The sequence below is a fragment of the Agelaius tricolor genome, unplaced genomic scaffold, assembly GCF_023055355.1.
Source record: "Agelaius tricolor isolate 1412-34295 unplaced genomic scaffold, bAgeTri1.0.p SCAF_15, whole genome shotgun sequence".
NCBI lineage: Eukaryota > Metazoa > Chordata > Aves > Passeriformes > Icteridae > Agelaius > Agelaius tricolor.
Genome location: NW_027269275.1, coordinates 19,835,070 through 19,859,694, shown reverse-complemented (window position 1 = coordinate 19,859,694; position 24,625 = coordinate 19,835,070). Strand labels below are relative to the sequence as shown.

Below are 24,625 nucleotides of genomic sequence, written 5' to 3'. Positions count from 1 at the left end.
GGCTTGGAATGAGCAAAGAGTGGATCCAAGGGTTCTGCTGCAAAGCCACTGCTGGGGGCTGGTGTAGCCAAAAAGGGGTGAACTCCCAGCAAAACCCTCAGGGATTCAGGAAGGAAGGAAGCAAAATTCAAACCAGGTGAGGCTTGAGAGGTTTTTTGGTTCCAGGAATGCTTTGGCAGGAGAGCAAGTGGGACAAAGTGCTTTAAAATTAGGCTGGAAATTAGAGCGAGTTTGCAGAAGCCCAGAAAGGTTTCAGAGCTGGGAATGTGACACCTGGAATTGCCAGGATGGCACCTGGAGCCACGAGAAACCTGGATCACTGGTTATTCCTTCTCCATTCACTGTTTGAATCCATCCAGGGGAGGGATTTGCCCCCTTAATTCCTATTTTTCCAGTGTTTTTGTACAGAAAATACATTCCAATAAAAACCAGGCAGCAGACACTGAGCAAACTCATGCTTGGGGTCTGTGCTGAACACAGAGAGAAATCCACATTATTGGGAATGTTAAAAAGCATCCTATGGGGAAGATTTCTGGGAAAGAAGGTCTGTTTCCCAAAATCCATATGGCAGCTCTGGCTGCTCTTTTCCAAGCAAACTTCTCGTTTCCCTGACCCCAAAGCCTGGCTGAGGGAAGGATGAAATTCCTGCTTTATTGCTGGGATCCTGTGCAGGGATGGAGATGCTCAGCCCTCCTCCACCCCACGCCCAGAGCTCTCCCATTATCCCCACTCCAACACCACCAGGCTGCAACAAGTCCCAAACCCTTTCTGCCCCATGAAAGGACCCCGTGGTCCCTATTTTTGTGGAAAACCTGGAAATTGGCACATTTCCCACAGGCTTCTCTGGGAGTGGTGAGGATGGAGTTAAGCTGGCAGTGAGCTCATCCCTAATGAACAGCCTCAAGTTTTCCTGAGGGGCCAGGTTGGCTCCATCTGATGCACTTTGTCTCCAGGTCAATACTTCATCAGGCAGCTTTGGGGCTGGTTTTTTTTCCTCTTTAAATGCATCTTTATCTTCCTATAGGAGGGAATGTTGTCTCTGCCTCCATTACGGAGCTTCATGTATTTTTCAAAGGGCAAAATTCAATTAAAACACACGCCAGCTGCAAGGAAATACTTCAGGAAAAATTCAGAGAGAGCATTTGCAGGGCGTGTGAGACTCTCTCATCCAAACCCCGGGGTCAGGAAAGCCTTGGGATGCACCTTGTCCTGGGGAGGGATGGCTGGATGGAGGAGAAAAAAGAGATTTTCTGGAAAACCCAGGCTGGCGTGAGGCTGGGAAGGGATGGCTGGATGAGGTGAGGAAAAGGAGATTTTCAGTGCAGCTTCCCCAGCGGGAATCCCTCGGCTGTGAGGGCTCCACGGGGATTGTTTTCCAGTCCCTGTGGCACAGCAGGATCCAGCCCTGGTTGCATCCAGCGAGGAACACAAAGCACCGGTCCCCGGGGGATGGATGCCAGCCCCGAGCCCTGGGGACGCTGGTGCGGCTCTGCCGAGGGTTTGGGACCGCTCGGGAATGGGGCAGGACAGGCGATCCCAGCTCCCAAACCCTGCGCTCGATGGCTGCAACAACGCCGGGAGGCTCTGCCTGCTCCGGGCAGCCAGGAGGGGAGGCTTGGCTGGGCTTCGTGCTCTCCTAGATGGGACAAATTGGGACTGAATTATTAATAACCACTGCAGACTGTCTGGTTTCCACCTCTGCGGGAGCCTCTCTGATTTAGGGCACAGCTGCAGTGCCCATCCTGCCTCCCTTTCCCATGCCAGGGGCTCCTCCGGGCACCGCGTCCCGCATCCATGCCCCGGAGGGCCGGGATGAGCGCAGCCCGGAGCCAGGCTCTGTCTAGACACGGCCCCGAGGGAACGGGGAGATGGCAGCAATTAACAACCTGTTTGTTATTTTCCCTATCTGGCGTTTATTACCCCGATCCAAACCCGCTCCTCATTCCAGCTTGGCTCTTCCCACAGCTCTCGCGGCTTCCCTGTTATTGCAGCAGGCTCTCCGGGAGCGATTTGTGCAGGCAGCGGCACCGCGCTGGTCCTCAGGGGGTGCAATATTAGACACACCAATTAGCTGGCTCTGGAGAAATTCCCATTTACCTGCTCGGCGCAGGCGTTTTTCCCAGCCTGCTCCCTCCGTCTGCTTTTCCCTCTGTTTCCCCCTCTCCCCCCCCTCCCCGACCATGGCTGGAATTCTTAATTAAGGGGAAAAAAGCTGCTTAATGTGACCTCTGACATGACGTAATGCAGCCCTGAACGTCTGCTCGGGCTCTTTGCAGCCAGACACGGAGCAGGTGCTGTGCATAGCAAAGAGAGAGGCAGCCTTGGCAGCTCCAGATGGAGATTTTGGGATGGGAGCGTGGATGGATCACCCCTGGGCTCTGAGGAGGGGCAGGAAAGCTCCCAGCAGTGGCAGGGAAGGTTGGGAGAGGCTGGGATGGATGGAATGGTGATGGCACACTCTGAAAAAAATGGCTCTGGAAGTCACATCTCAAGAGAATTAAGGAAAAATAAACACTCAAACCCTTTAATCCTGGGGAAAATAAAATCCCCTCAATGTGTTTGTTGCTGCCCAAGAAAGCAAATTAGAGAGAAGCACGGAAAATGTTGTGGTCAAGAGGCCAAACCCAAGTTTCCCTGTAGTTTTACAGCAGGAAATGTCACTTTAGAGGGGGGAAATCATTCCCAAGACCGCTGGGAGAGCTCGTGGACAGCTGGGACATGGAATGCTCCAGGTCTCCCAAATTCAGGGGGACAGGGCTGGAGCCAGGTCCTGTTTAGGTCACTGCTCCAGGCACCTGAGCCAGAGCCTTCCCCACCTTCATATTTTTGGAGTTACAAATGGGGAGTGAATTCACCGAGGGATATTTTGCCATTTTACACTGAAATTTCATTTTTTAATCCTAGTAAGGGGGAAAAAAGTATCCCAAGCTATGTCCTGGTGTCCTGTGCCTTCCCTTGGAGTGGCTAAAAGGAGTTTTGTTGGAGAACTGAATTCACAACATGGAAAGGTGCAAAATCTCAGCAACTGGGGGGACAGGGATGGGCCATGTCTCCAAAATTCAGGGAGAAACGGCTCAAACCACATCCCTGAGCTGGGTCATTCCCAGTGGAGAAAGATGAGAGCATCAAATGCCAGGATTGCCTCCAGCTCACCTTCATCCCACCATCCCAAAAAGGATTGATTTATTTTAGCTCTGTTTTTGCCAAACAAAAAATGCCAACAAAATCCAAATCCACCGACTTTAAAAGGCTGGGCCAGGTGGAGCTGGTACCCAGAGGCACATCTGGCACCAGGATGCTCCCAGCATCTCCCTGGCCAAGGAACACATGGAATAAGCAGGGCCAGGCAGATTCCTGCATTTCCCTTCCTTTTAACTTTGTGCCCCCAGCAAGGACAGAGCTGATGGGCTTTGCAGGGAGATGATGCCCTGGGTGTTATCTACAGCTGGCCAGAAAATCAACATCTGGAGAGGGAGCCTCATCCCTGGCCATCTGTCACTTGGAGTGGAGCTCTGCAGGAGGCAGGTGAGTGAGAACACCAGGACTGGCCTTGGCAAAGGGTGGCTTTGAGGCCACTGTCCCCCCTGAGGTCTGGCCTCTCTCCGCTTTGCCTTCCTGGGGCACAAATCCCCCAGTCCCCCTCACCTGCCCAGCCCTGGTGGGTTCAGGCAGGAGGGAGAGGGGCTGGAGGTGTCCCCAGGGCTCTGTCACCCCTTTGTGGGGCAAGTGGTGGCCCCAGCCCTGGTGACTGTGGGGAGAAAAAGAAGAAATCCTCCCCATTGCCACAGCAAGGAGCAGCTCCTGCCTGCCTCACACTCCAGAGCCCACCCAGCACCAGCCACTTCCCTCATCCCAGCTGCCTGCAGGGGGCTTTGAGCCCCAAAATCAGCTGCACCCCCCAAAATCTCACTTTTCCTGCCCCCATCTAGAGTTGTGACTTTCTTAGTCACAACTCTAAAGGGATAATCAGTCAGATCCATGGGTTAAATCCCCCTGGGATTTTCAGGGGGGAAATTTGCTTAGCGGGGTCTACAGTCAAATCCTTTAATTTCCTGGATTAGGAAGTCAGGACAGCATGTCATTTGTCCTGTGGGGAGGAGGTGACAGAAACCTCATTGCTTGGGGCTTTTCAAATCTGAATAAGAGAGAGGAGAGCCTGGAATAGCCCAGCCCTGTTCCCTGTGCTGCCCCCAGCATCCCAAACTCGGGGGAAGGAAAACCAGTGAGGAAAACCAGCAAGGAAAACCAGCAAGGAAAACCAGCAAGGAAAAGAATAATTTGGCTCAGCTCTGTGTTTTCCTCCTGATATTAATTTTGCCTCTCCCTGGGGAGGAAAGGGTGTGGGGAGGGACAAGGATGGGATGTTGGGGATGTTGCTGAAGGGAAGAGGGTGGGAGCACAACCAGGAAACCCAAAATGGGAGCTGGGAGAAGAAAAAAGCACAGAGACCTCTCTCACCAGCTGGGAAAGCAGCACAGAGACCCCAGCCCTTCCCCTGGGTTCTTCTCCACCCTCAAATTTTGGGATGCAGCATCCCTGGGACACGGCAGGGACACGGCTGGGGGGTTTGGAGAGGGAGGGGTGGGCTCGGTCCGGCCGTGGGGCTGGGTGTCCCAGCATCCTCCCACCCCTGCGAGGGTGAGGATGAGGATGGACAGGACAGCAGCTGCCAGGGGAGGGATCTCTCCTTCCCTGCACAAAATCCCGGGGAAAAGCAGCGCTGCAGTTTCCTTGAGCAGGAAAAGGAAAAACAGCAGAAAGGAAAAGGAAAAACAGCATCAACGAAAAGCAGGGGCTGCTGGGTTTGTGTGGCTGTTCTTGGTGTATTTTGCTTTCCCTCCCCGTGTGATGAAGGGCTGTTCCACCCAAAGCAACAGCGAGAGGCTCCATCACTTTGTGCCGGGCAGGCGGGAGGTTCCTGGGGGATCTCCGGGGGCTGGAATGGTCCCGCTCCCCTCCGGGAAGGGCTGGATTAAATGAATTCGGATGATCCGCACTGCGATGCCAGGGAGGAGGAGGAGGAGGAGGAGGAGGAGGAGGAAGAGGAGCCGGCAGCTTCTCCTTTCCCCGCGCTGCCCCCGCCTCTGCCCGGCGCTCCGGGGCAGCCCCTTCCCTCCCATGGCAGCGCTGCCTGCCAGCCCTGAGTCACCTCCCGTCCTCCCCTGCCAGCCCGTGCCACCCTCCCTGTCCCCTCCATCTGCTGTCCCCGCACAGGTGACCGCTGCTGGCACCGCTCCCCATCCCGGCTCTGCCCTCCTGCATCCCAAACCCCCTCTCCTGCTCCGTTCTCTGGCTGAGCCGCTCCTCCTGCATCCCAAATCCCCTCCTGCATCCCAAATCCCCTCTCCTGCTCCGTTCTCTGGCTGAGCCATCCCTCCGGCATCCCAAATCTCTTTTCCTGCTCCGTTCTCTGGCTAAGCCGCTCCTCCTGCACCCCAAATGCCCCTCCTGCATCCCAAGTGCCCCTCCTGCATCCCAAATGCCCTCTCCTTCATCCCAAACCCCCTCTCCTGCTCCATTCTCTGGCTGAGCCGCTCCTTCTGCATCCCAAATACCCCTCCTGCATCCCAAATACCCCTCCTGCATCCCAAATGCCCTCTCCTGCATCCCAAACCCCCTCTCCTGCTCCGTTCTCTGGCTGAGCCGCTCCTCCTGCATCCCAAATACCCCTCCTGCATCCCAAATCCCCTCCTGCATCCCAAACCCCCTCTCCTGCTCCATTCTCTGGCTGAGCCGCTCCTCCTGCATCTCAAGTCCCCTTTCCTGCTCCGTTCTCTGGCTAAACCGTCCCTCCTGTATCCCAAATGCCCCTCCTGCATCCCAAATCCCCTCCTGCATCCCAAATCCCCTCCTGCACCCCAAACCCCCTCTCCTGCTCCGTTCTCTGGCTGAGCCGTGCCTCCAGCTGTGCTCGGCTGTGGGGCTGTCACAGAGCACCGCGTTTGGGAGGTCTCTGCTGGCGGGGACAGGGACAGAGCCACGGGGACAGTGAGAATCCGACGGGCTGGAATGTCTGTGCCAGCCCAGCAAAGCTGGGAATGGTTTTGGGAATGTTTGTCACACACCCGGGCCGTGGATTTGGGATGTTCTGGCTCATGTTCAGCTCGCTGGAGAGGGAAGGGGTGGGAATGGCCAAGCTGGGGTCAGAGGAGTGGGTGAGGGATGGGAGGGCAATGAAAACCAAAACCCCACTGAGCTGCTCTGCCAGGAGTACAAATGACCCTGCTGAGGTTTTCCCAGCTGGATTTCCTCGCAAATCCTCATCCCTACCAAAGGGATTCATTGTCCAGCCTGGCCCTGCCCTGGAGCTGCACCCCGGGGTGGGGTGGCTGTTGGGGACACACCGAGCTGGCCCTGCACAAACCCGGAGGCTGCTCCTGACTTTTGACACGGCCACAAAAGGGCTTAAGGCTGCAAATCCCGTCTGAGCAGGAAGTTATTAAATTGTCATGGCCGGAGCACGTCCACAGTCACGGTGCTCACATCGCATCGCATCCCGCAGGAGCCGCCCGAGGGCAGGGACGGAGGGAGGGAGGGATAAACGGGACACTCCGGGATGGCAGAGCCGGGCTGGAGGTGGGAATGCGCCTGCCGGGAGCCACAGGTGTCCTTGTCATCCCGGCTCGGGGGACACACCCCCAGCAGCAGCGATCCTAATGGCATCCCCTGAGCCCTGGCAGGAGCGGGAGGGAGGAGGCAGGGAAGTGGCAGGGAAGGAGGGAAAGCTCAGCTCCAGCAGCAGCAGCAGAGCCCGGTGGAGGCTGCCAGCCCAGGCCCTGCTCCTCTTGGGTTGCACAGGGGAGGTTTGGGGCAGAGAGGGCTGGGGGAACAAGGAGAAGGTGCTGAGAGCAGAATCACCTCCTGCCCCAGCTGCTGCCATCCTTGGAGCCACCTCCATCCACCCTCTGAGGGGTCCCTCCCTGACCCTTGGTATCCCTCAAGGAAAGGATGGAGCAGAGACCAGGAAGGGATGGAGGGAGCGCACTCACCCCACACGAGGCCTGGGGAATCCTGGCAATGCCCTCAGTGACCCCATCAGGGCCCAGCTCATGGGCTGAGGTGACTCCTGCAAATCCCCAGCTCCAGCTGCTGGCAGGGCCTCAGAAGGGAGCAGCAGCGCTTCTCCAAAGGGCCATGAGCAGAGGAATCCTCAGTGGACTCAAAATTTCCCAGAGAGGAGCTGGTGAGAGTCCCTGCCCCACCTGGGCATCAGCTCAGCCCATCCCTGCAGCCAGCTCAGCTCTGCCCCATCCTGGCTTTGTGTGTCCCTGCTGTCCTGGCCCAGGGAAGGGGACACAAAACCCTTTTGGGGCCCTTAACCCCCACCCCTCCTCTTCCTCTTCCTCCTCCTTGTCCCTCTCCATCCTCAGCAGGAGCCCCTGGGGCAGCACGAGGCAGGATTGAGGTCAGCACCCCCAGGCACCCAAAGAGCAGCAGCAGCAGCCCGAAATCAAAGGCAGCCCAGACAATGGCAGAGCTGCGGGCTCAGGCCCGGCACAGCATTAAGCAGCAGCATCACCGGGGCCGGGAGAGCTGGCGGGGACATTACCGGGGCTGGGGAGAGCCAGTGGGGACATTACAGGGGCTGGGGAGAGCCGGTGGGGACATTACCGGGGCTGGGGACAGGCGGTGGGGACATTACCGGGGTCGGGAGAGCCGGTGGGGACATTACCGGGGCTGGGGACAGCCGGTGGGGACATTACCGGGGCTGGGGACAGCCGGTGGGGACATTACTGGGGCCGGGAGAGCCGGTGGGGACATTACCGGGGCTGGGGAGAGCCAGTGGGGACATTACCAGGGCTGGGACAGCCGGTGGGGACATTACCGGGGCTGGGGACAGGCGGTGGGGACATTACCGGGGCTGGGGAGAGCCAGTGGGGACATTACCGGGGCTGGGGACAGACGGTGGGGACATTACCGGGGCTGGGGAGAGCCAGTGGGGACATTACCGGGGCTGGGACAGCCGGTGGGGACATTACCGGGGCTGGGGACAGCCAGTGGGGACATTACTGGGGCCGGGAGAGCCGGTGGGGACATTACCGGGGCTGGGGAGAGCCAGTGGGGACATTACAGGGGCTGGGGACAGGCGGTGGGGACATTACCGGGGCTGGGGAGGGCCGGTGGGGACATTACTGAACACAAATACACTTTCACATGCATTATTTTACAGACTCCTGTGACTGTCAGATCAGGGCTGAAGCAGCTCTGCTTTTCTCTGGGTTTGCCTGAGCTGTGTTTTCATTTTTCTCATTTTTCTCACAAAAATGCCTGTTTGGCTCTAAGAACCTCCTGCACTTTGCTGCTCGACCTCAGTCCTGGCTGCAGCATCCTCAGGGAGCGTCCAGGCTGAGTCCAAGCATCCCCCTTCTCCCCTCCTCACTGCCAGGTTGTCTTTATTTCCTTCCTTTTCCTATTTCCCTCCAGTTTCCCTGGCTGGAGTTGAGTGACACTGTGCTAATTTGTGGCCCAGCTCCTCCTGAGACTCTGGAGCTTTAATTATATTTTTCTCCTGGCTGGTGCAAGGCTGGGCTATAATTATGCCAGGGAGAGCATTACTTAGGAGTGACCTGGGAGCAGCATTCCCTCTGGGAGCCAGGGCACTGGCTGCTCCCAGGAATTCTCATTTAAGGTGCTGGGCAGCAGATCCCCCATGCTGGAGAGGAGTGAAGTGTTTGCCACGTGCCTCCCATTCCTGGGACTCAACCAGGGATGGTTGCTCCTCCATAACCAGCCCAGCCACTAATTACAAACCCCTGAAATGGGGTTACACTTGTTACAAACCCCTGAACTATGGAAGCAGGATAGATGAAGGGTCTCTTTGAGCTGCCATCACCCATCCTGGAGAGCTGGAGTCAGCCCTGATCTCCCCTGACGTTCCCTGTGCACCCATCCCTCCCAGCAGGCGGCTGTGCCAAAAACCAGGGGCTGGGCTCAGCTCCCTGGCCCACCTTTGTTACCTGGATATTTTATTTTAGTGGATGATGACGCACCAGAGCCTACAGATAATTTGCCTGAGGTGTCAATTAGCACTAATGAGATGGGGCCCGGGGTGTCCAGTGCATCCCTCATCCTTCCAGGGTGGCAGCAGAAAGAGTGCAGGCTCTTGGCTGATTGGAGAGGGAATGAAGATCTCCCAGAGCACTCAGAGAACACCCTGAACATTCCCTTTAAACAGGCTGGGGAAGAGCTCCCTCCTTGTCCCCCTCTGAAAACTGTCATGGAATCATGGAAAGATTTGGGTTAGAAGGGACCTTAGAGTTCATCCAGTGCCACCCCTGCCGTGGGCAGGGACACTTCCCTGTCCTGGGCTGCTCCAAACTTTCTCCAGCTGCTACCAACAGCAGTTCCTCACCCTCATCCACATCCCTTCCTCCCTGCTCACTTCACCTGAACAATTCCAGAGAATCAGAGGGAACTTTGTGCTCTCCCATTTAAATTACAGCAAAGAACATTTAGGAGAATCTCCTCTCAAGCCTAAAAGAAATCCCCTAAAGGTGCAGATATCACGGTGCTCTGCTCACACTCCACCAACTTTAGGAAAGCAATTTACTTGTCTCCAGCACACTGTTTTTAGCCTACTTTCCTCAGGAAATGGGGCTCACTCCTGTGATTGTGCTGTTTATATATCTATATGCCATCACTCCCACACTAATAACTTTTGAACGTGTTGGCCAATTCCAACCAAATCTGACAGAGCGGCAGAGTTTTCAAAAATACTGAATTCTTACAAATTTAATGAAAGCCGTGGGTGGGCACATATTTTTTTTTTTTTCCCCCACCAAGGGAAAGGCTGCAGAGTGAACTCAGACAGAAAAGAATACACACACACAGCCACACCAGGTGCTGGGAAATTGGAGTTTCTTGTTGGCATTAGAGGGGGGATATTCCACCCCTGAGCCCCAAAACCTCGGGAATGAGCCCCAGGATTCTCCCCCAGCTCTGCTTTGTGGCATTTGGACGATGCAGTTTGGTGTGGGCACTGCAGGGGAGGCTTCCTTCATTAGGAAGCTTTAAAATTAAATCGGACTAAGATTAATAAGAAAGCTTTTCCAGCTGGATCTCAGTCTGTAAAACCTTGCTCTGCTCTGGTTCTGCAGGCTCAGGGACTCTGCCAAAAGCCTCAGGAGGGGGGAGAGCTCGAGCTGAGGGATTGGAGGTTTCAGACAAAGCGGTTTAAGGTAAAAGAGCAGAGATTTACATGGGATATTGGGAAGGAATCCTTCCCTGGACCCACCTAATCCCATCCATCTCCACTCTCCATCCTCCACCCTCCACTCCCCAGCCTCCCTGGGAGGGCAGGGAGCTGCTCACAACTGGCATTCCTGACTCGATTTTTTCCCCTTCTCCCCCATAATTAGAGGTGGAATATTACATGTCAAGAGCTCATTAAGCATCTCTTCCAATCCCACTCTCATGATGGTCCAAGATCATCACCACTGGGGGATTGAGGATGCTCAGGTTCTCAGACCCAGCATCCCATGGCTCACTGGAGCTCCACATTTCCAGCATCCATCCCCCAGCTCACTGGAGCTCCACATTTCCAGCATCCATCCCCCAGCTCACTGGAGCTCCACATTTCCAGCATCCATCCCCCAGCACACTGGAGCTCCACATTTCCAGCATCCATCCCCCAGCTCACTGGAGCTCCACATTTCCAGCATCCATCCCCCAGCACATTGGAGTTCCACATTTCCAGGATCCATCCCCCAGCTCACTGGAGCTCCACATTTCCAGCATCCATCCCCCAGCTCACTGGAGCTCCACATTTCCAGCATCCATCCCCCAGCACACTGGAGCTCCACATTTCCAGGATTGCAGCCTTTCGAGGCATTGCCATCCATCCCCAGACCACAGGGGAAGATCTGGCCTTCCCACTGCTCTGCAGTCTGCTTCCTACCTGCCATTCTAGTGGGATTTTCCATTTTTTTTTCCCAACCATCAGCTCGAAAACATCATCAAGCCCAAATGTGCTCCCAAAGCAGGCCCGGGAGGCTCATTCATATTGCAGATAAGCCCTTGGCAGACGTGCTGATAAAGATTTCAAGTGTGACTCTGCATACAAATATTCCAGGCCCAACAATTAATCCAGCACAGGAGGCTGAGGAGGTACCTGGGTTTTTCCCCTAACCCCAGCCCTTTTTTCCCAGCCTGGCTGCTAAATATAGCTCTTGTTCAGAAAACAGAAAGGAATGACATGCTCTAATAAACCACCCCAAAATGTGATACAAAGAGCCCTGAATTCTCCAGAGGAGCTTTTCCTCCTCGCCTCACTGCTGGTCTGGGAGCTCCCTGCAAGGCACAGAGCTCCAGGTGCCTTTTGGGAGCCAGCTACAGGGTGCTTGAGCTGGCCCTGCTTTGAGCTGGGACCTTCTTTCAGTTTAAATTAGACGTGGCTCATTTTCCCCTTCCCTCCTGCTGGTTTTCAGCAGATCCCAGCTCTGGATCTCTGAGCAGTTCCACGAGGGCTGCCCAGGGAGAAGGGGCATTGTAGGGCACCCAGATCTGCTGTTTTCCAGCAGAGCCTCCCCAGGCCTGAAGCCACATATTTGACTGGTTTTCTACTCAAAAACCCTTTTGAGAATGGAAATAGCTGGGAAACCTCCCAGCACAGGCCAGCCCTGGGATGGTTCCTCTTGGCTGTGAGTCAGGCAGAGGAATCGGGCAAACTCAGGAGCTCTTCTGCTTATCCAAGAGGAGTGGGAAAAATGGGATTAATAACCCAGCACCCTCTAAGTGACAGCACTCAGCCTGTGACAGCCACCAAGGTGCCACCCACCCTGCTCAGGTTGCCCTGCTCTGGTGACCCTGCATGGCCTCTCTGCCTCAGCTGGGGAGGTTGTGCATCCCCAGTCCACTGGGAATTACCAGAGGGACAACTGGGCTTGGATCCACCCTGTTTTGAACAGCTCCAAGGCTTGGGCAACCTCAAGGCTGCCGTGAGATCCACGTAACACCAACCTCCAGATTCCCACCACGAGCAAAAAACTCTCTACAAAAAACTCTCTACTACAACAAAACCTCTCACCCATTTATCCCCAGTTCCCAGGGCGGGATCCCAGCTCAGACACACCGGGATGGGCAGGAACCCCCTTACCTGGACGCCGCAATCTCCGCTTTCTGCTTGGCGATGGTGGCCGCCCTCTCGGCCGCCTCCACGGCCCGATCCACCTTCTCCCGGATCTTGCTGGCGCGCAGCGGGATCAGGTTCTTCCTCTTGCCGCTGACCAGGATGTTCTGCTTGTACTTGCCCTCCTCCTTGGTGCCGTCGGGGAAGGTCATGCAGCCGTAGCCGTGGCGCTTGTTGTTGGCCCACTCGCCCTCGTACTTGAGCCCGTCCGAGCGCTGGCTCACGCCCGAGCCCGAGCGCTTGTCGTTCTTCCACTCGCCCACGTAGATCTCGGTGGTGGTGGCGTCGATGTCATCCTCGATGACCGAGAGCTCGGCCTCGCCCTCGCCCAGGCTGATGGTGGAGTTGATGTCGCTGGCGGTGGAGCTGACCGTGCTCATGCCGGCCTCGCTGCGGAACGAGCTCTGCTTGCTCCGCTGGCTGGCCAAGGAGCTCTTGGACTCGGACTTGCGGAGCTTGAGCCCGCTCAGCAGCGAGCGCCGGAAGATTCCCTTCTTCTTGCTCTTGAGGATCTCGGCGTCGCTGTGCGCCATGAGGACGAAGCCGCCGCGGGACACGGCGGGGCTGCCGGCCACGGCGGGCGAGGCGTCGGGGTGCAGCGCCGTGCCGTTGGTGTGCTCGCTGCGCAGGGAGTTGATGGACGTCCTCAGGGGTGACCTGATGACCGCAGCCATGCCGTAGGGAACGCTCTGCCGGACGCCGTAACCCTGGCGCATCCCCCCGACCCACTGGCCCTGGTATGTCCCTGCGGAGAGGAGACAAAAGGGAAAAGGAAGGGGGAGGTCGTGGCATCAAACTTCTCTGGGAGACCTTTGAAGTTCTGGGATGCCGGTCCCAGCTCCAGGATGGGGATTGCAATGTCAGGTTGTGGAGGGAAAATGAATTGGAGCCACAGAATGACCAGGTTGGAAGAGACCTCAAAAATCATTGAGTCCCACCCAGCCCTGACACCTCAACTAAACCCTGGCACCCAGTGCCACATCCAGGCTTTGTTAAACACACCCAGGGATGGTGACTCCACCACCTTCCCAGGCAGAACATTCCAGACTGCAGGCTTGCACTCCAGCTGCAGCATGGGGTGTTAGAAACCAGCCAAGGCATCAAGGAACTGCCCCTTGGATCAATCCCTAACGTGAAGGGGAGGGAGCGGGGCTGTGGAATGGGGGAATGGTTATCCAGGAGCACACTATGATCCTGTCCACGCTGCTGGCATCTCACAGGGGATGGATAATGTATAACAATACATTTATTTATACACACAGAGCCTTCATCCGGTGTGCTGAGGAAGGCAGCAGCTCCATAGAAATAAAGGCCTCACGGGGAAAGATCCATTTGGATATTCCCCTTGGAATTGTGCCCCTGTTGGAGCTCCCACATTTGCGTGGGCACTTCCTGGAGTTTCTTAACTGGTTGTTGGTGGCACGAAACACACACAGGGCTCCACCACAGCATTGGGAACAGAGGGACAAGGAGCCCACCCAGCCCAGGGGGCACAGCTGGACCTCAGCACCCTCCCTGTGCACCGAAATGTGGGGTGGGTGGTAATCTGCTCAGGGCTCCTAATCCCATCCCCTCCTGGAGCTCGGAGGTTGGCACAATTCCAGGCCTTATCCCAGCCCATTGAACTGCAGGGCTTGTTTTTATTCTTAGGTCGGCTTAATCTTCTCCAGAGCAGCTCGAGATGCAGTGATGCACTGTGAGCCCTGCTGGGGCAGACTGAGGAGCCCGAGGATGGCTCTGAGCTGGGCCCTGGAGCTGCTGGATGCTGTGAGCAGCGCCAGCCCCGGGATGTGAAGAGCTGGGATGGGCACAGACAGCACCTCACAGCAGTGGGACCTCCCTTTGTGCCAGCCCTGCTCCCACACACCCAGACCTGCTGAAATAGTGAACCCTGTGTGAATGGGGCCAGTCCTACCCCAGCCCTCCCTGAGGAATTTCCCTGCCCAGTCCTGGGGCACAGCAGTGGAGAAGGGACCTGGGCTGGAGCAGCTCATGCTGAGCATCTGCAGGAACTCCTTCCCCAGAGTGTGAAACCAGCCCCTGGCCACATTCTGGGGTGTATTTTGAGGTTCTTCAATTGTCTTTTAGCTGCCAGTGCAGCTTTGAACAAATCCCCCAGGATGTGAGCATCCTTCCCTATGCTCCAATGACATTGCATTATTGGGGTGGCAGCTTTGTGCACCCCAAAAAACCAGCAGGCCCAAGCTGGGGGCCCCACAGAACCTGCCCTGGAGAAGGGACATGGGGAGGCAGGGGCAGGCAGGATTTACTGAGGGTTTATAGGATTAGCACCGGGATTAGGGCAGGCACCGGCAGGGCAGGGAGAGGAGGTGGTGACAGGGAGAAGGATGGGGCACAACCTGTGAGATGCAGCTCAGGGGACACAGCAGACATGTCCTGTGGGGGGCTTTGAGCAGTGAGCCTGCCTTGTCCCCTGTGGTGTCCCCAAGAATGAGGAGCAACCAGTGCCATGCACCCACAGCCCTCCCCAGGCCTGGGATGGTGGCTGTGGCAGGGGAGAGCCTGCCAAGGTGTCCCTGCATTCCCTGGGCACCTGGCAGCACCTCTCTTCCCTTTCTGGCTCCATCCCAGACTATCTCAGCAGGACAATGGAGCAGCTTGGGGAAAGATTCCCCCCCAGAGCCCCAAATTCCCCTGCCAAGGCACCCCCAGGATGTCCTCAGACCGTGCTCCTGCTGCCCTGGAGATGGATTCAGGGGGTTTCAGGGAAAGATGCCAGTGTGGGCAGGGGCACAGGGGAACACATCCTGCATGAGATCCACCAGATCCCACCCTGCCCAAACCCTGATCTCCCTTTCCCTTGGCTGAATCCCTTCACTCCAGCCCTGACCCCACACAGGTCCCTCAGCCTCCTCATCTCCGGGCAAACGTGCAGCTGAAAACCCTCCCTGGATTCAGCTGGAGCAGCTGAAGGATCACAGCCCCGTGCTGAAGCCTGAGGGACTGGCAGGGAGCAGAACAAACTGCTGTGGGCTGGAGCACTTGTGGAAAATTGGTCACAGCAGGTCAGAGCTGCAGCTGTGCCTGTCCCCAGCCAGGCTGAGGTGCTCAGGATGCTGCCATCCCATCCCTGCCTGGCTCCCAACCTGCTCCTGGAATGGCACAGCTGCCAGGGGCAGTCTTGGCATCTCCTTGGCAAGGGGGATTTTCAGCCACTCCATCCTGCTTGTCCTGTCCCAGCACTGTGGAGCAACCCCCAACCCAGCTCTGCTTTTGTGGGTGTCATTCCTTCCCTGCAGGGGCAGCAGCAGGGATTATCCCCAGGGATTGCCCCAGAGGTCCCAGCTCTGCTTTTGAGGGTGTCATTCCTTCCCTGCAGGGATTATCCCCAGGGATTGCCTCAGAGGCCACGCTCGTGTCCCCAGCAGCCACCAAGACATCTGGGCAGCTTCATGGCCACCAGCAGATCAAAGAGCTTCCTGTCAGGGAGCTGAGCCCTTCCTCAGCCAGCAGAGCTCCTTCCTTCCCTGACCTCATGATGTCTCAAACCCTGGATCTCCAGGATTTGGCCATGGATCGTGGGAGGCTCCAGAGCCACCTGATCTGCATTGCTGAGCCACCTCCTCCCTGAGCCCTGCTCAGCTTAACCTCTGCCCCAGCATTTGCACATTTCTGCACAAGGCTTGGTCTCACAAGGAGCCCAGAGCCTCCTTGTCCCTGCAGAGGAATCAGGATTTCACAATATTCCCCTTCACGTGCCGGGATGGGCCGGCTGCAGCTGCTCCAGGCTGGGGAATGGAAAGGGAAGGTGCAGCAGGAATCTGGCAGGTGGGGCTGGGAGGGCTGGAATGAGCATTTCTGACAGAACAGAATCATCTGCTGAGGTGCTGAAGGGAGAATTCCAAGGATTTTGGTTGTGAGCACCTCACTGGGATGGGATGGGATGGGATGGGATGGGATGGGATGGGATGGGATGGGGTGGGATGGGATGGGATGGGATGGGATGGGATGGGATGGGGTGGGATGGGATGGGATGGGATGGGTTGGGATGGGATGGGAGGCAGGGAGCAACCCAAGGCAATCCTGGCCACAAACCCCTTGTACTGCCCAAGCCAGAGGAGAGCCAAAGCCACCCTGATGGAGGAGAACCCTGGGGAGGAAAAGGTCCCACCCTCTTCCCTCAGCCATGCAGGGCACTCCTGTGGACACCTCCAAGATGGCACAAATATCCATCCCACTGCTGGGTGGTGCTTTTGGCACAGGGCAAAAAGGACAAAGAGAGAGGAAAGCCTTGGACATGGAAAGTCAAGACAAAGGTGAGGAAGTGGCCACGTCCATGCCAAGCAGAGCTAAGGAGAGGGCACAACCTGAGGTAGGAGAAAACAACTGGAGTCATCCCAAAGGATGGATTGGAGAGAAAAACCCTATTTCAGAAATAACTGCTGAGGTGTAAGAAAGGGAACAGGCTCATGGGAAAGACAGGGATTGATGGAAACATGGAAAGAAGACAAGGGGCAAGCTGTCCAACACTTCAGCTGTGGGACACATTCACTCGTGTTCCTAATGCTGAATTTGGGGTTTTTTGGCTCCCTCCCCCTGGAGCAGGGCTGGCTTGTTTCCAGAACTCCTGCAGGAATTGCCATGGCCTTGAGGAGTGCGCAGAGCCCCATCCTTGGGGCTGAGAGCAGAGAGCAGGAGGTCCCTGCCTTGGGGAGCATCATTCCTGATTCTCCAGCATGACAGGGAGCAGCCCTTCCTCAGCATTGGGCTAAAATCCATCCTGGGATAGAGCTGAGAGTCTGCAGGGCAGCTCCTGGTGGCCCCACAATGCCAAAATCCCCCAAATCAGGGCTGGGCTGGGTTTGCACTTAAAGCAAAGCAGGAAGGGGCAGAGCAGGACCCTGCACCTCCAAACTCCCTGCTGGGAACAGGGATAAGGCAGCAGCATTCCAGCAGTTCAGTGGGCTGGGGAACTCTGGGGTGCAGCTCCTGTTTGCAAAGCTCCCATGAGGATCAGATGCATTGCAGGAACAGCGACTCCTCCTGTGCACTTCCCTTCCTCTGCCAAAGAGATTTTGGGGAATTTGCTGGGCAGGGGAGAGGAGATCTCCAGCTCTGGCCCATCCCTCTGGGATGCAGCACTGTGGGGATCCAGGACTGCTCCCTCTCACTGACCAGGTCTTTCTTCTCCATGGCTGGGAGGGAACAACCAAGGGTTGTTTGGCCTTGCTGTCCCAAACTGAGGAATTTCCTGCACCTGGAATTTCCTGCACCTGGAATCTTTTCCTGCTTATGGAGAGATGGTGGAACCTCACAGTGAAGCCCAGCCACTGGATAAAGGGGATGTGCAGCACTCATTCCAGTGAAATCCAGCTTTATAACAAATAAACATCCCAAGGAGCTCCCCCAGGAACAGCTGGAGTTTGAACTGCCCAAGGGGAGGATGTGGGGCTGCTCAGGTACGTGGGGTTTCCTCTGGCTTGAGGTGGGATCATGCACTTGGACATAAACCTGCTCCATGATGTTGGAAGGAGATAAAAGTAAGGATTTTTTGGGTTGGAATGACTGCATTTTCTTTCCCCCTCTGCCCATACCCAAGATTTGGCATTTTGTGGTCGCTGAGCCCTCTGGCCCCACTCCAGGAACACCATTAAGGAGAAGCTTCACAGCTGCTCCCAGGCTTTTCCCAAACCCACAGGGCCCGTTCTGTGTCCTGCAGGATGAACCCTTTGGCAAACACACAGATAAAGCCCTCAGGAGGTTTGCACAGACCTGCCCTCTCCCAGCTCCTCCTATGGAGACACCCAGGCAGGAATCTGGGATGTTGTGAAGCACTTTGAGGGCAGCAGACACACCACACATGTGACATTATCACAACCCGACCTCAGAAAAAGACAGATTTGGAAAAAATTTGGACAAGTTTGGAAAAAATTCCTTCTCCATCCCTAACACCGAGTTAAAACCCAAGCATGCTGGGTCAGTATTCCCAGGTTAGATAAAATCACCAGCAAAAGGGATGGGGCTTCCCAGCTCTGCCTGGAAAATGGGAGCAGGAGGCTGCCAAGGGCAGGAGCTCTGTCCCACCCTTGAGGCACAGCCAGTGGTGCAGTGGCTGTGCTGGGCACCAGCAGCTTTCCCCAGCTCCCCAAAATCCCAGCCAGGAGGGGGAAGTGGTCCAAAGTGCCCCTCCACTTTTCCAAGGCAAAGTAATTAGGTTTTACAAATTGCTGATTTATCTCACAGAGGATCCTTCCTGGCGTGCTCAGCCCCCCTCTTATCTCTGGCCTCTGCAGCATATTAATTAAAGATGTCCGATGGCAATAATTAGGCTGGGCTCTTGAATTCCAACCAGAGCAGGGAGTTTTACAGATATCCCCTTCCAGCTGCTCAATATCACAGAGCCCAGGAGGATTCACACTCAAATCATCCCAGGAACACCCATCCCAAAGGGAAGAAGCCTGGGAGAAAAGAGAAGGCTGGAGGGTGCTCACCCAGCTTCAGCTCTGAGGCTGTGACAATGGGGACACCCTCACTGGCCATCCCAGGGAACTGATGGGAAAAATGTGCCCCCAAATGTCCTGCCCGACCCTGTGGGGACTCCTGAGCACAGCAGCACAGAATTCCAGAATGGTTTGGGTGGGAAGGGAATTAAAATTCCTGTTGTTCCCACACCTTCCACCATCCCAGGCTGCTCCCAGCCCTGTCCAGCCCGGCCTTGGGCACTGCCAGGGATCCAGGGGCAGCCCCAGCTGCTCTGGGCACCTGTGCCAGGGCCTCAGCACCCTCCAGGGAACAATTCCTGATTCCCAATATCCCATCTATCCCTGCCCTCTGGCAGTGGGAGCCATTCCCTGTGTCCTGTCCCTCCATCCCTTGTCCCCAGTCCCTCCCCAGCTCTCCTGGAGCCCCTTTAGGGGCTCTGAGCTCTCCCTGGAGCTTCTCCTCTTCAGGGGAGCACCCCCAGGTGTCCCAGCCCTGGAGCAGCCCCGTGCTCCCCTCTGGAATTGCTCCAGCAGCTCCACATCCTTCTCACACTGGGAAGGCCCAGAGCTGGAAAAGCTCTTCAGGTGGGGCTTCAGAGGGGCAGATGCCCTCCCTCAAGCCCCTGGTCCCTGCATGGGTGTGGGGACACATTTTCTGCCAGGGCCCCCTCCTGGGCTGTCCCCTGTGCCCAGCTGGGTGGGTGCCCAGCCCTGCCCTGTGCCCCCCAGCCCTGCCCTGTGCCCCCCAGCCCTGCCCCAAACCCCCAGAGGCATGGCAGGGATGGCTGGGAGGTGCCACCTGCACTGCCCACCTGGGAATGTGGGAATCAGTGACACTGCCTGTGCCCAGCACCACGGGCACTGGGAATCCACAGCAAACGATCCCCTCCAGCCCTGCCAAGGCTTTCCAGCACCAAGCCACGCTGAAAACACAGTCAGATGCTTCTGCTGTGGCTGCTAATTTGCCAAAAATATGCTCTGGTAACTGCTTACACAGGGGAAGGAATAAAGTATGGATTTTTGAGTATGCAAATCTAATCTGCAGGCAGGAGCACGTGATGGGTGTTAGTCATAGTGCTAATGCTGGGTGCATCCAGACAGGGTGGGCACAGCCAGGCCTGGGCAGCCAGGGAGGCCAAGGAGGAGAGGATGAGGAGGATGAGGGCTGCCAGGGGCTGCTGTGCTCCGGCCTGGCTGCAGAATGAAATCTGATAGAAATAAATAAGAAAGAATTGCAGTTTGTGTCAGCACGGCCAGCTTGTGGAGGGAGGGAGCCTCCATCCAAAGGAATCCAGCAGTGGAGGTGCTGGGTTTGGCTGAGGTTTGGAAGGAGATGGCTCTGGGAGGGGTAGGGATGGGAGCAGGGATGGGTTTGGAACAGCCAGCAGCTCTGCAGGAGCTGGGGGCTGCAGGAGGAGATGGATTTCCACAGCCTCACTCCTCCTCCTCCTCCTCCTGCTCCTCCTGCTCCTCCTCCTCCTCTGGATGCAAATAACAACACAAGTATTTCTGGCTGAAATCCCATGGAACAGGGACTGCTGAGCCCTTCTCCTTGGGGAAAATCACAGGTGGCAAGAATGTTCCTCAGGGGGGAATGAGCCCCATCCCAAATGTGAGAACACAATAACGTCCTCATTGCCTGGCCCAAGGATACTCTGCAAGCAGCAGGTGAAGGCTCTTCCCTCACTGAAAACATTAAAGAAAAGAAATCTTGTGTGGAAATTAATGTTTTCCAAGGGGTTTCAGCTATTTGCTTCAAGAGGAAAATCTCTGTTCCTCTGTTCCTCTGTTGCTCAGGAAGAACCAAGCCTGTCCTGAGCATCCCCTCCCTCTTCTCACTGCTGCTGCATCTCCTGCTTCCCCAAACCTGTTGGGAAGTGCCTTTGCCAGCCAGAATTGAAGGAAAGGCATCAAAAACCCACAATAAAGACAATCAAATCTTGGCTTCAGTGATTCTGATGGGGCTCATGGTGCCTCTCAGGCCAGTTGTGATTCCTCTTAAAAGCTCCAGGTCCTGCAGTCAGGGGAAACACAACTTTTAAAAGGAAATAACCAAAGAAAGATATTTCATATTGTCTGTCCTGGGAGTGGGAAGGGCTGGGCTTGTCAGGAGGGAAAGTCAAGGAAGCATCATCCCCATCATCCCCTGGTGAAATGGGGCCAGGGTTTTCCCAGGGCAGCTGAATCCCTGCAGATTCAGCTGGGGTCAAAAGCAGGATGAGGTTTTATCTCCAGGGATGCAAACCACTCCAGGATATTGCTCAGCACCTTTATTAAGGCCAATGTGCCTCTCTCAGAAGGCAGAGTGAAATCAGGCTAATGCTGATTCCCTTCATCCCCCCTGCTCTAATCCTGCCCCAAACTCTGGGATGTCTCCTGTTCCCAGCAGGGATCCAGGAGCAAGGGCTGGTCCCAGCCTCTCCCAGCCTCAGGGCACTGCAGGGTTTGGGGGCTGCATCCCCCCAGCTGTGGGAGATGCTCAGGGGGTGGGATGAGGCAAGAGCAGGGTTTATTTATTCCCTGTGAAATAAATCATGGAATCACAGAGAGGTTTGGCTTGGAAGGGACCTTAAGTCTCATCTCATCCCATGGGCAGGGACACCTTCCACTGTCCCAGATTGCTCCAACCCTCTCCAGCCTGGCCCTGGCCACTTCCAGACCCTTATTCCTGCCAGGGAAACACCTTGCAGGCCCCAGGTGATGCCCTGAGCAGGAAATAATACCTTTGTGGTGATCATCTTCTTGTGGAAATCAGCAAAATGAGGGGCCTTGCTCTGGCTGTTCACTCATTCATGAAAATTCATGATGCTCTGCTGTGTGCTGAGAGCCAGTGGAACCTCTTCAGGGAATAATGTTGGGGAAGCAGTGGCTGTTCTTAGGGAATGCTCATGCATCCAATGCAATTTTTAAGGATTTTTGATGCATAGGCCAGAATCTGTCTTTGAAAAGCCAATATCAAGCCCCAAAATACAAACACTTGCCTTTCAAGTTTTGGTTTCTGCAAGCTCATGATTTTTTTTTAATTTTTTTTTTTTGTTAGAAATACTTTAATTGTGAGTTAAACACAATTCACAAGCTGAATCCAAGGGCAAATGACCATCAGGACTCTCCTGTAACTCCTGCAAAGGAATCCTTTCTTGCCCAGGAGTTCAATCAATGCCAAAAGCAGACCCAAAGAGACAAAAAATCTCCCAAGGCAGATGCTAAAGCCCAGAGCTCACCCCTAAGAGACCATGCCCAAGCTCACCCTGCCCAGCTCCTCCATCTCCAAGTCGTGCCTGCTTTAATACAGCTCATTCATCTACGTCAGCGTTACCTGACTCAAAGCATTCAAAATTCATCAGGTTCATTTTAAAATCGAGGCATTTTTAAACAGAAGGCATTTTTAGCTCTTGTCTGCTGCTTCCCAAGCCTGGAAGAATGACTTTTCTGCAATAGCCTGGGTGGAAACCTTGCTTCCAAACCGAAGCTGAAAATCTTGCAAAATCACATGATTCCACAAGCTGGAGCTTCTAAAGGGGAAAAAAAAAAACGTTCAGCTCCAGGAGCAGATGTCACCCAACCACGAGGAGCCCCATGGGATATCAAATCACATGCAAATATCCTGAGATTTGCATTCAAAGCCATGAGAACCCACCCCAGTGCAATGACACGAGCACCATGCTTCAGGGCTGAAGGCAGCCTCTGCTGTGGGTCAGGGAGAGGGGTTTGAGGGGCTCCCCAAGGCTGGGATCCTGCACAGCTCCCTGGAGAATCTCAGCCTGGATAAAAGACTCGGGAAGATGGAGTGAGGGTCTGAGGCCTGTCTGGTAATTTCTGTCCCATGTTCTTTTCTCCGAGGTCAAAATCCTTCTTCCTCTGTCCTGAGCTGTACCTGAAACTAAGCAGCATGTTCCAGTGAGAGAAGTAATTACCATGAGTTCATAGCATTTATTTTTAATGAGGCTGGTCAGAATCTTCATTTAGTATTTTGATTCATTTTTCTGTGCTCGGCAGCTCCTGACGTCTCCGGTTCTGCTCTCCTGGAACCACTGCAAGCAGCTTCTAGACCCAACCCAGACAGTGAGAAGCTCCATCACCAAAATCTTGACTTTTTAAATTGATTTTCAGGCTCTGGGGGGGCTGTTGGGAGCAGCTCTGGCTGTGCCTGGGTGCTGCAGGAACGGGAGGCTCGAGGATCAGGGTGCTCTTGTATTTGCTTGTTTCCGCCCACTGTTTGAAGTGCATCAACAATTCCTTCCCGGCAGCAAAACAAGGGAGAGCTGGTACTTTTAAGGTAATTCTGACATCCGTGCTATGAATAGATCCTGAGGGAAATTTGCCCTCTCTCCTGGGTTCCCTGTGCAGGAGCTCAAGGGAAGGTAGGGCTGGGGAGAGGCACCAGGCTGCTGGCACTGTGGAATATGGGAATGGTTTGGCAATATGGGAATATGGGTGGAAGGGACCTTAAAGGTGTCCCATTCCAACCCTCCTGGCTGGCAGTGGCTCATCCCAAAGCATGGCTCTGCTCAGGTGAGGGGATGCAGCCCCTTCCCAGGCAGGCAGGTGCCACCCAGCATTCCTGCTCCATGCCCCCTGGAGCAGCCCTTTATGCTGCCTTTTGGGGAATATTCCATGCTTTTCCCCTCCTCAGCCACTCCCCAGCCGTTTGGTGGGTAGCTCCTGGTGCACCTGCTGAGAGAGGTGTCACCAGTGTCACTGCAGGGGTGGGAAAGTGGGACATGGAGCAGGACAGGCTGGCAGGGCCCCACCCCGGCAGCTCCGCTCCCCTCTCCCCATGGCAGGAATATTTCCCAGCCCGGGCCAAGAAAACCCACTTGCCTACTCAGCCAGTGCTAACAATGCAAACACTAATTATATTTCCCTCACCTATCAAAGGATGATTCATTTTTAGGTGAGTGGGCACGGAGATTACACAAGATGAACAGCACCGTGCGACCGCCCGGCCCTTTCGGGGCAGCCCTCCCGAGAAACAAGGATTTAGGGAGGGTGGGACATTCAGGATGGGGACAGGATGGCAACAGGGTGAGGCTGGTTCACAGCAGGCACCCCCAGCCTGTCCCATTCCCTCAGGGATGCTGGGCACTGGGTGCCCAGGATGGGGCTGGTCCCATCCCAGAGCCCCTGTCTGGTTTAGGATCCCAGCTGTTCTGCTGGGAAGAGGTGGGAGGAAGAGGAAAACAGCATTGCCAGGGATGGAAAGGGCAAAAACAGATTTGGAGGCTTCCTTTAGCCACCCCACCTCACTCACCCCCACCAAAGCCATGATGGTTTCAGCAGCTTAACCCAAACCCAACGCAGAGGATTCCCATAGGAAGGCTGGAGCTACAAGTCCAGCTGTCCCCAGGGTGAAATCACTGAGATCCCCAAAGTATCCCGGGCAGGAAGCAGCTGTGATGTCTCCTGATCTCCTGACCTGATCAGAAGAGGGTCCCCAGCCCTCTGCTCCAGGTCCCCCAGCCCCAGTGCCAGCATCCCCAGCCCCACAGAGGCGCTGATCCAGGTGGATGCAGCTCCTTTCCCCGGAGCAAGGGAGCAATTCCTGCTCCCACTCCGGAGCTGGGGTGAATCAGACAAGTGTTCAACTCCAGCACCCGAGCAAGGCAATCCTTGGGAGCCCGCTTTATGTAACATCAGGTGCTCTGGAGGGGGGCAGGAGGGTTTTTGGCAGCAAGATGAGGCTGTACCAGCAGCGCTGGGGACGTCTGAACGAGCGAGGCCACGGGGACAGCGGGACGGCGCAGGGGCCGCGTGCCAGCCGTGCCAGGGCCGCGTGGGCTCTGGGGAGAGCAGCGTGGATGGACACCAATCCCCCAGGCCGGGGGAGCAGGATTTGCTCTCCCGGGGGTCAGGGAGCACGTGGGAAGGGCGTGGGGGGCTGCTGGGCGTGGGGGGACGGCGTGGGGCGCGCGGCGGGCGCGGCGTGGGAGGTGTGAGCTCGGCAAGCTGCGCGCGGGGGCAGCGCTGCCTGCGGGGCCGGCGGGAGCCCCCGGCCACCGAGCGCCATCCCCGACACCCAACACAGCCAGAACCCAGCGGTGACACCAACGGCCCC

At 55.9% G+C, this 24,625-nt stretch overlaps 1 protein-coding gene across 1 annotated transcript in view; it reads right to left on the bottom strand.

Moving 5' to 3' along the window:
- JPH3 (junctophilin 3) overlaps window positions 1-24,625 on the bottom strand; it is a 49,957-nt gene that overhangs the window by 21,863 nt on the left and 3,469 nt on the right. The window contains exon 2 of the mRNA XM_071440811.1: window positions 12,095-12,872. Coding sequence (XP_071296912.1) covers window positions 12,095-12,872 — 778 coding nt within the window. The remainder of the gene's footprint in view (window positions 1-12,094; window positions 12,873-24,625) is intronic.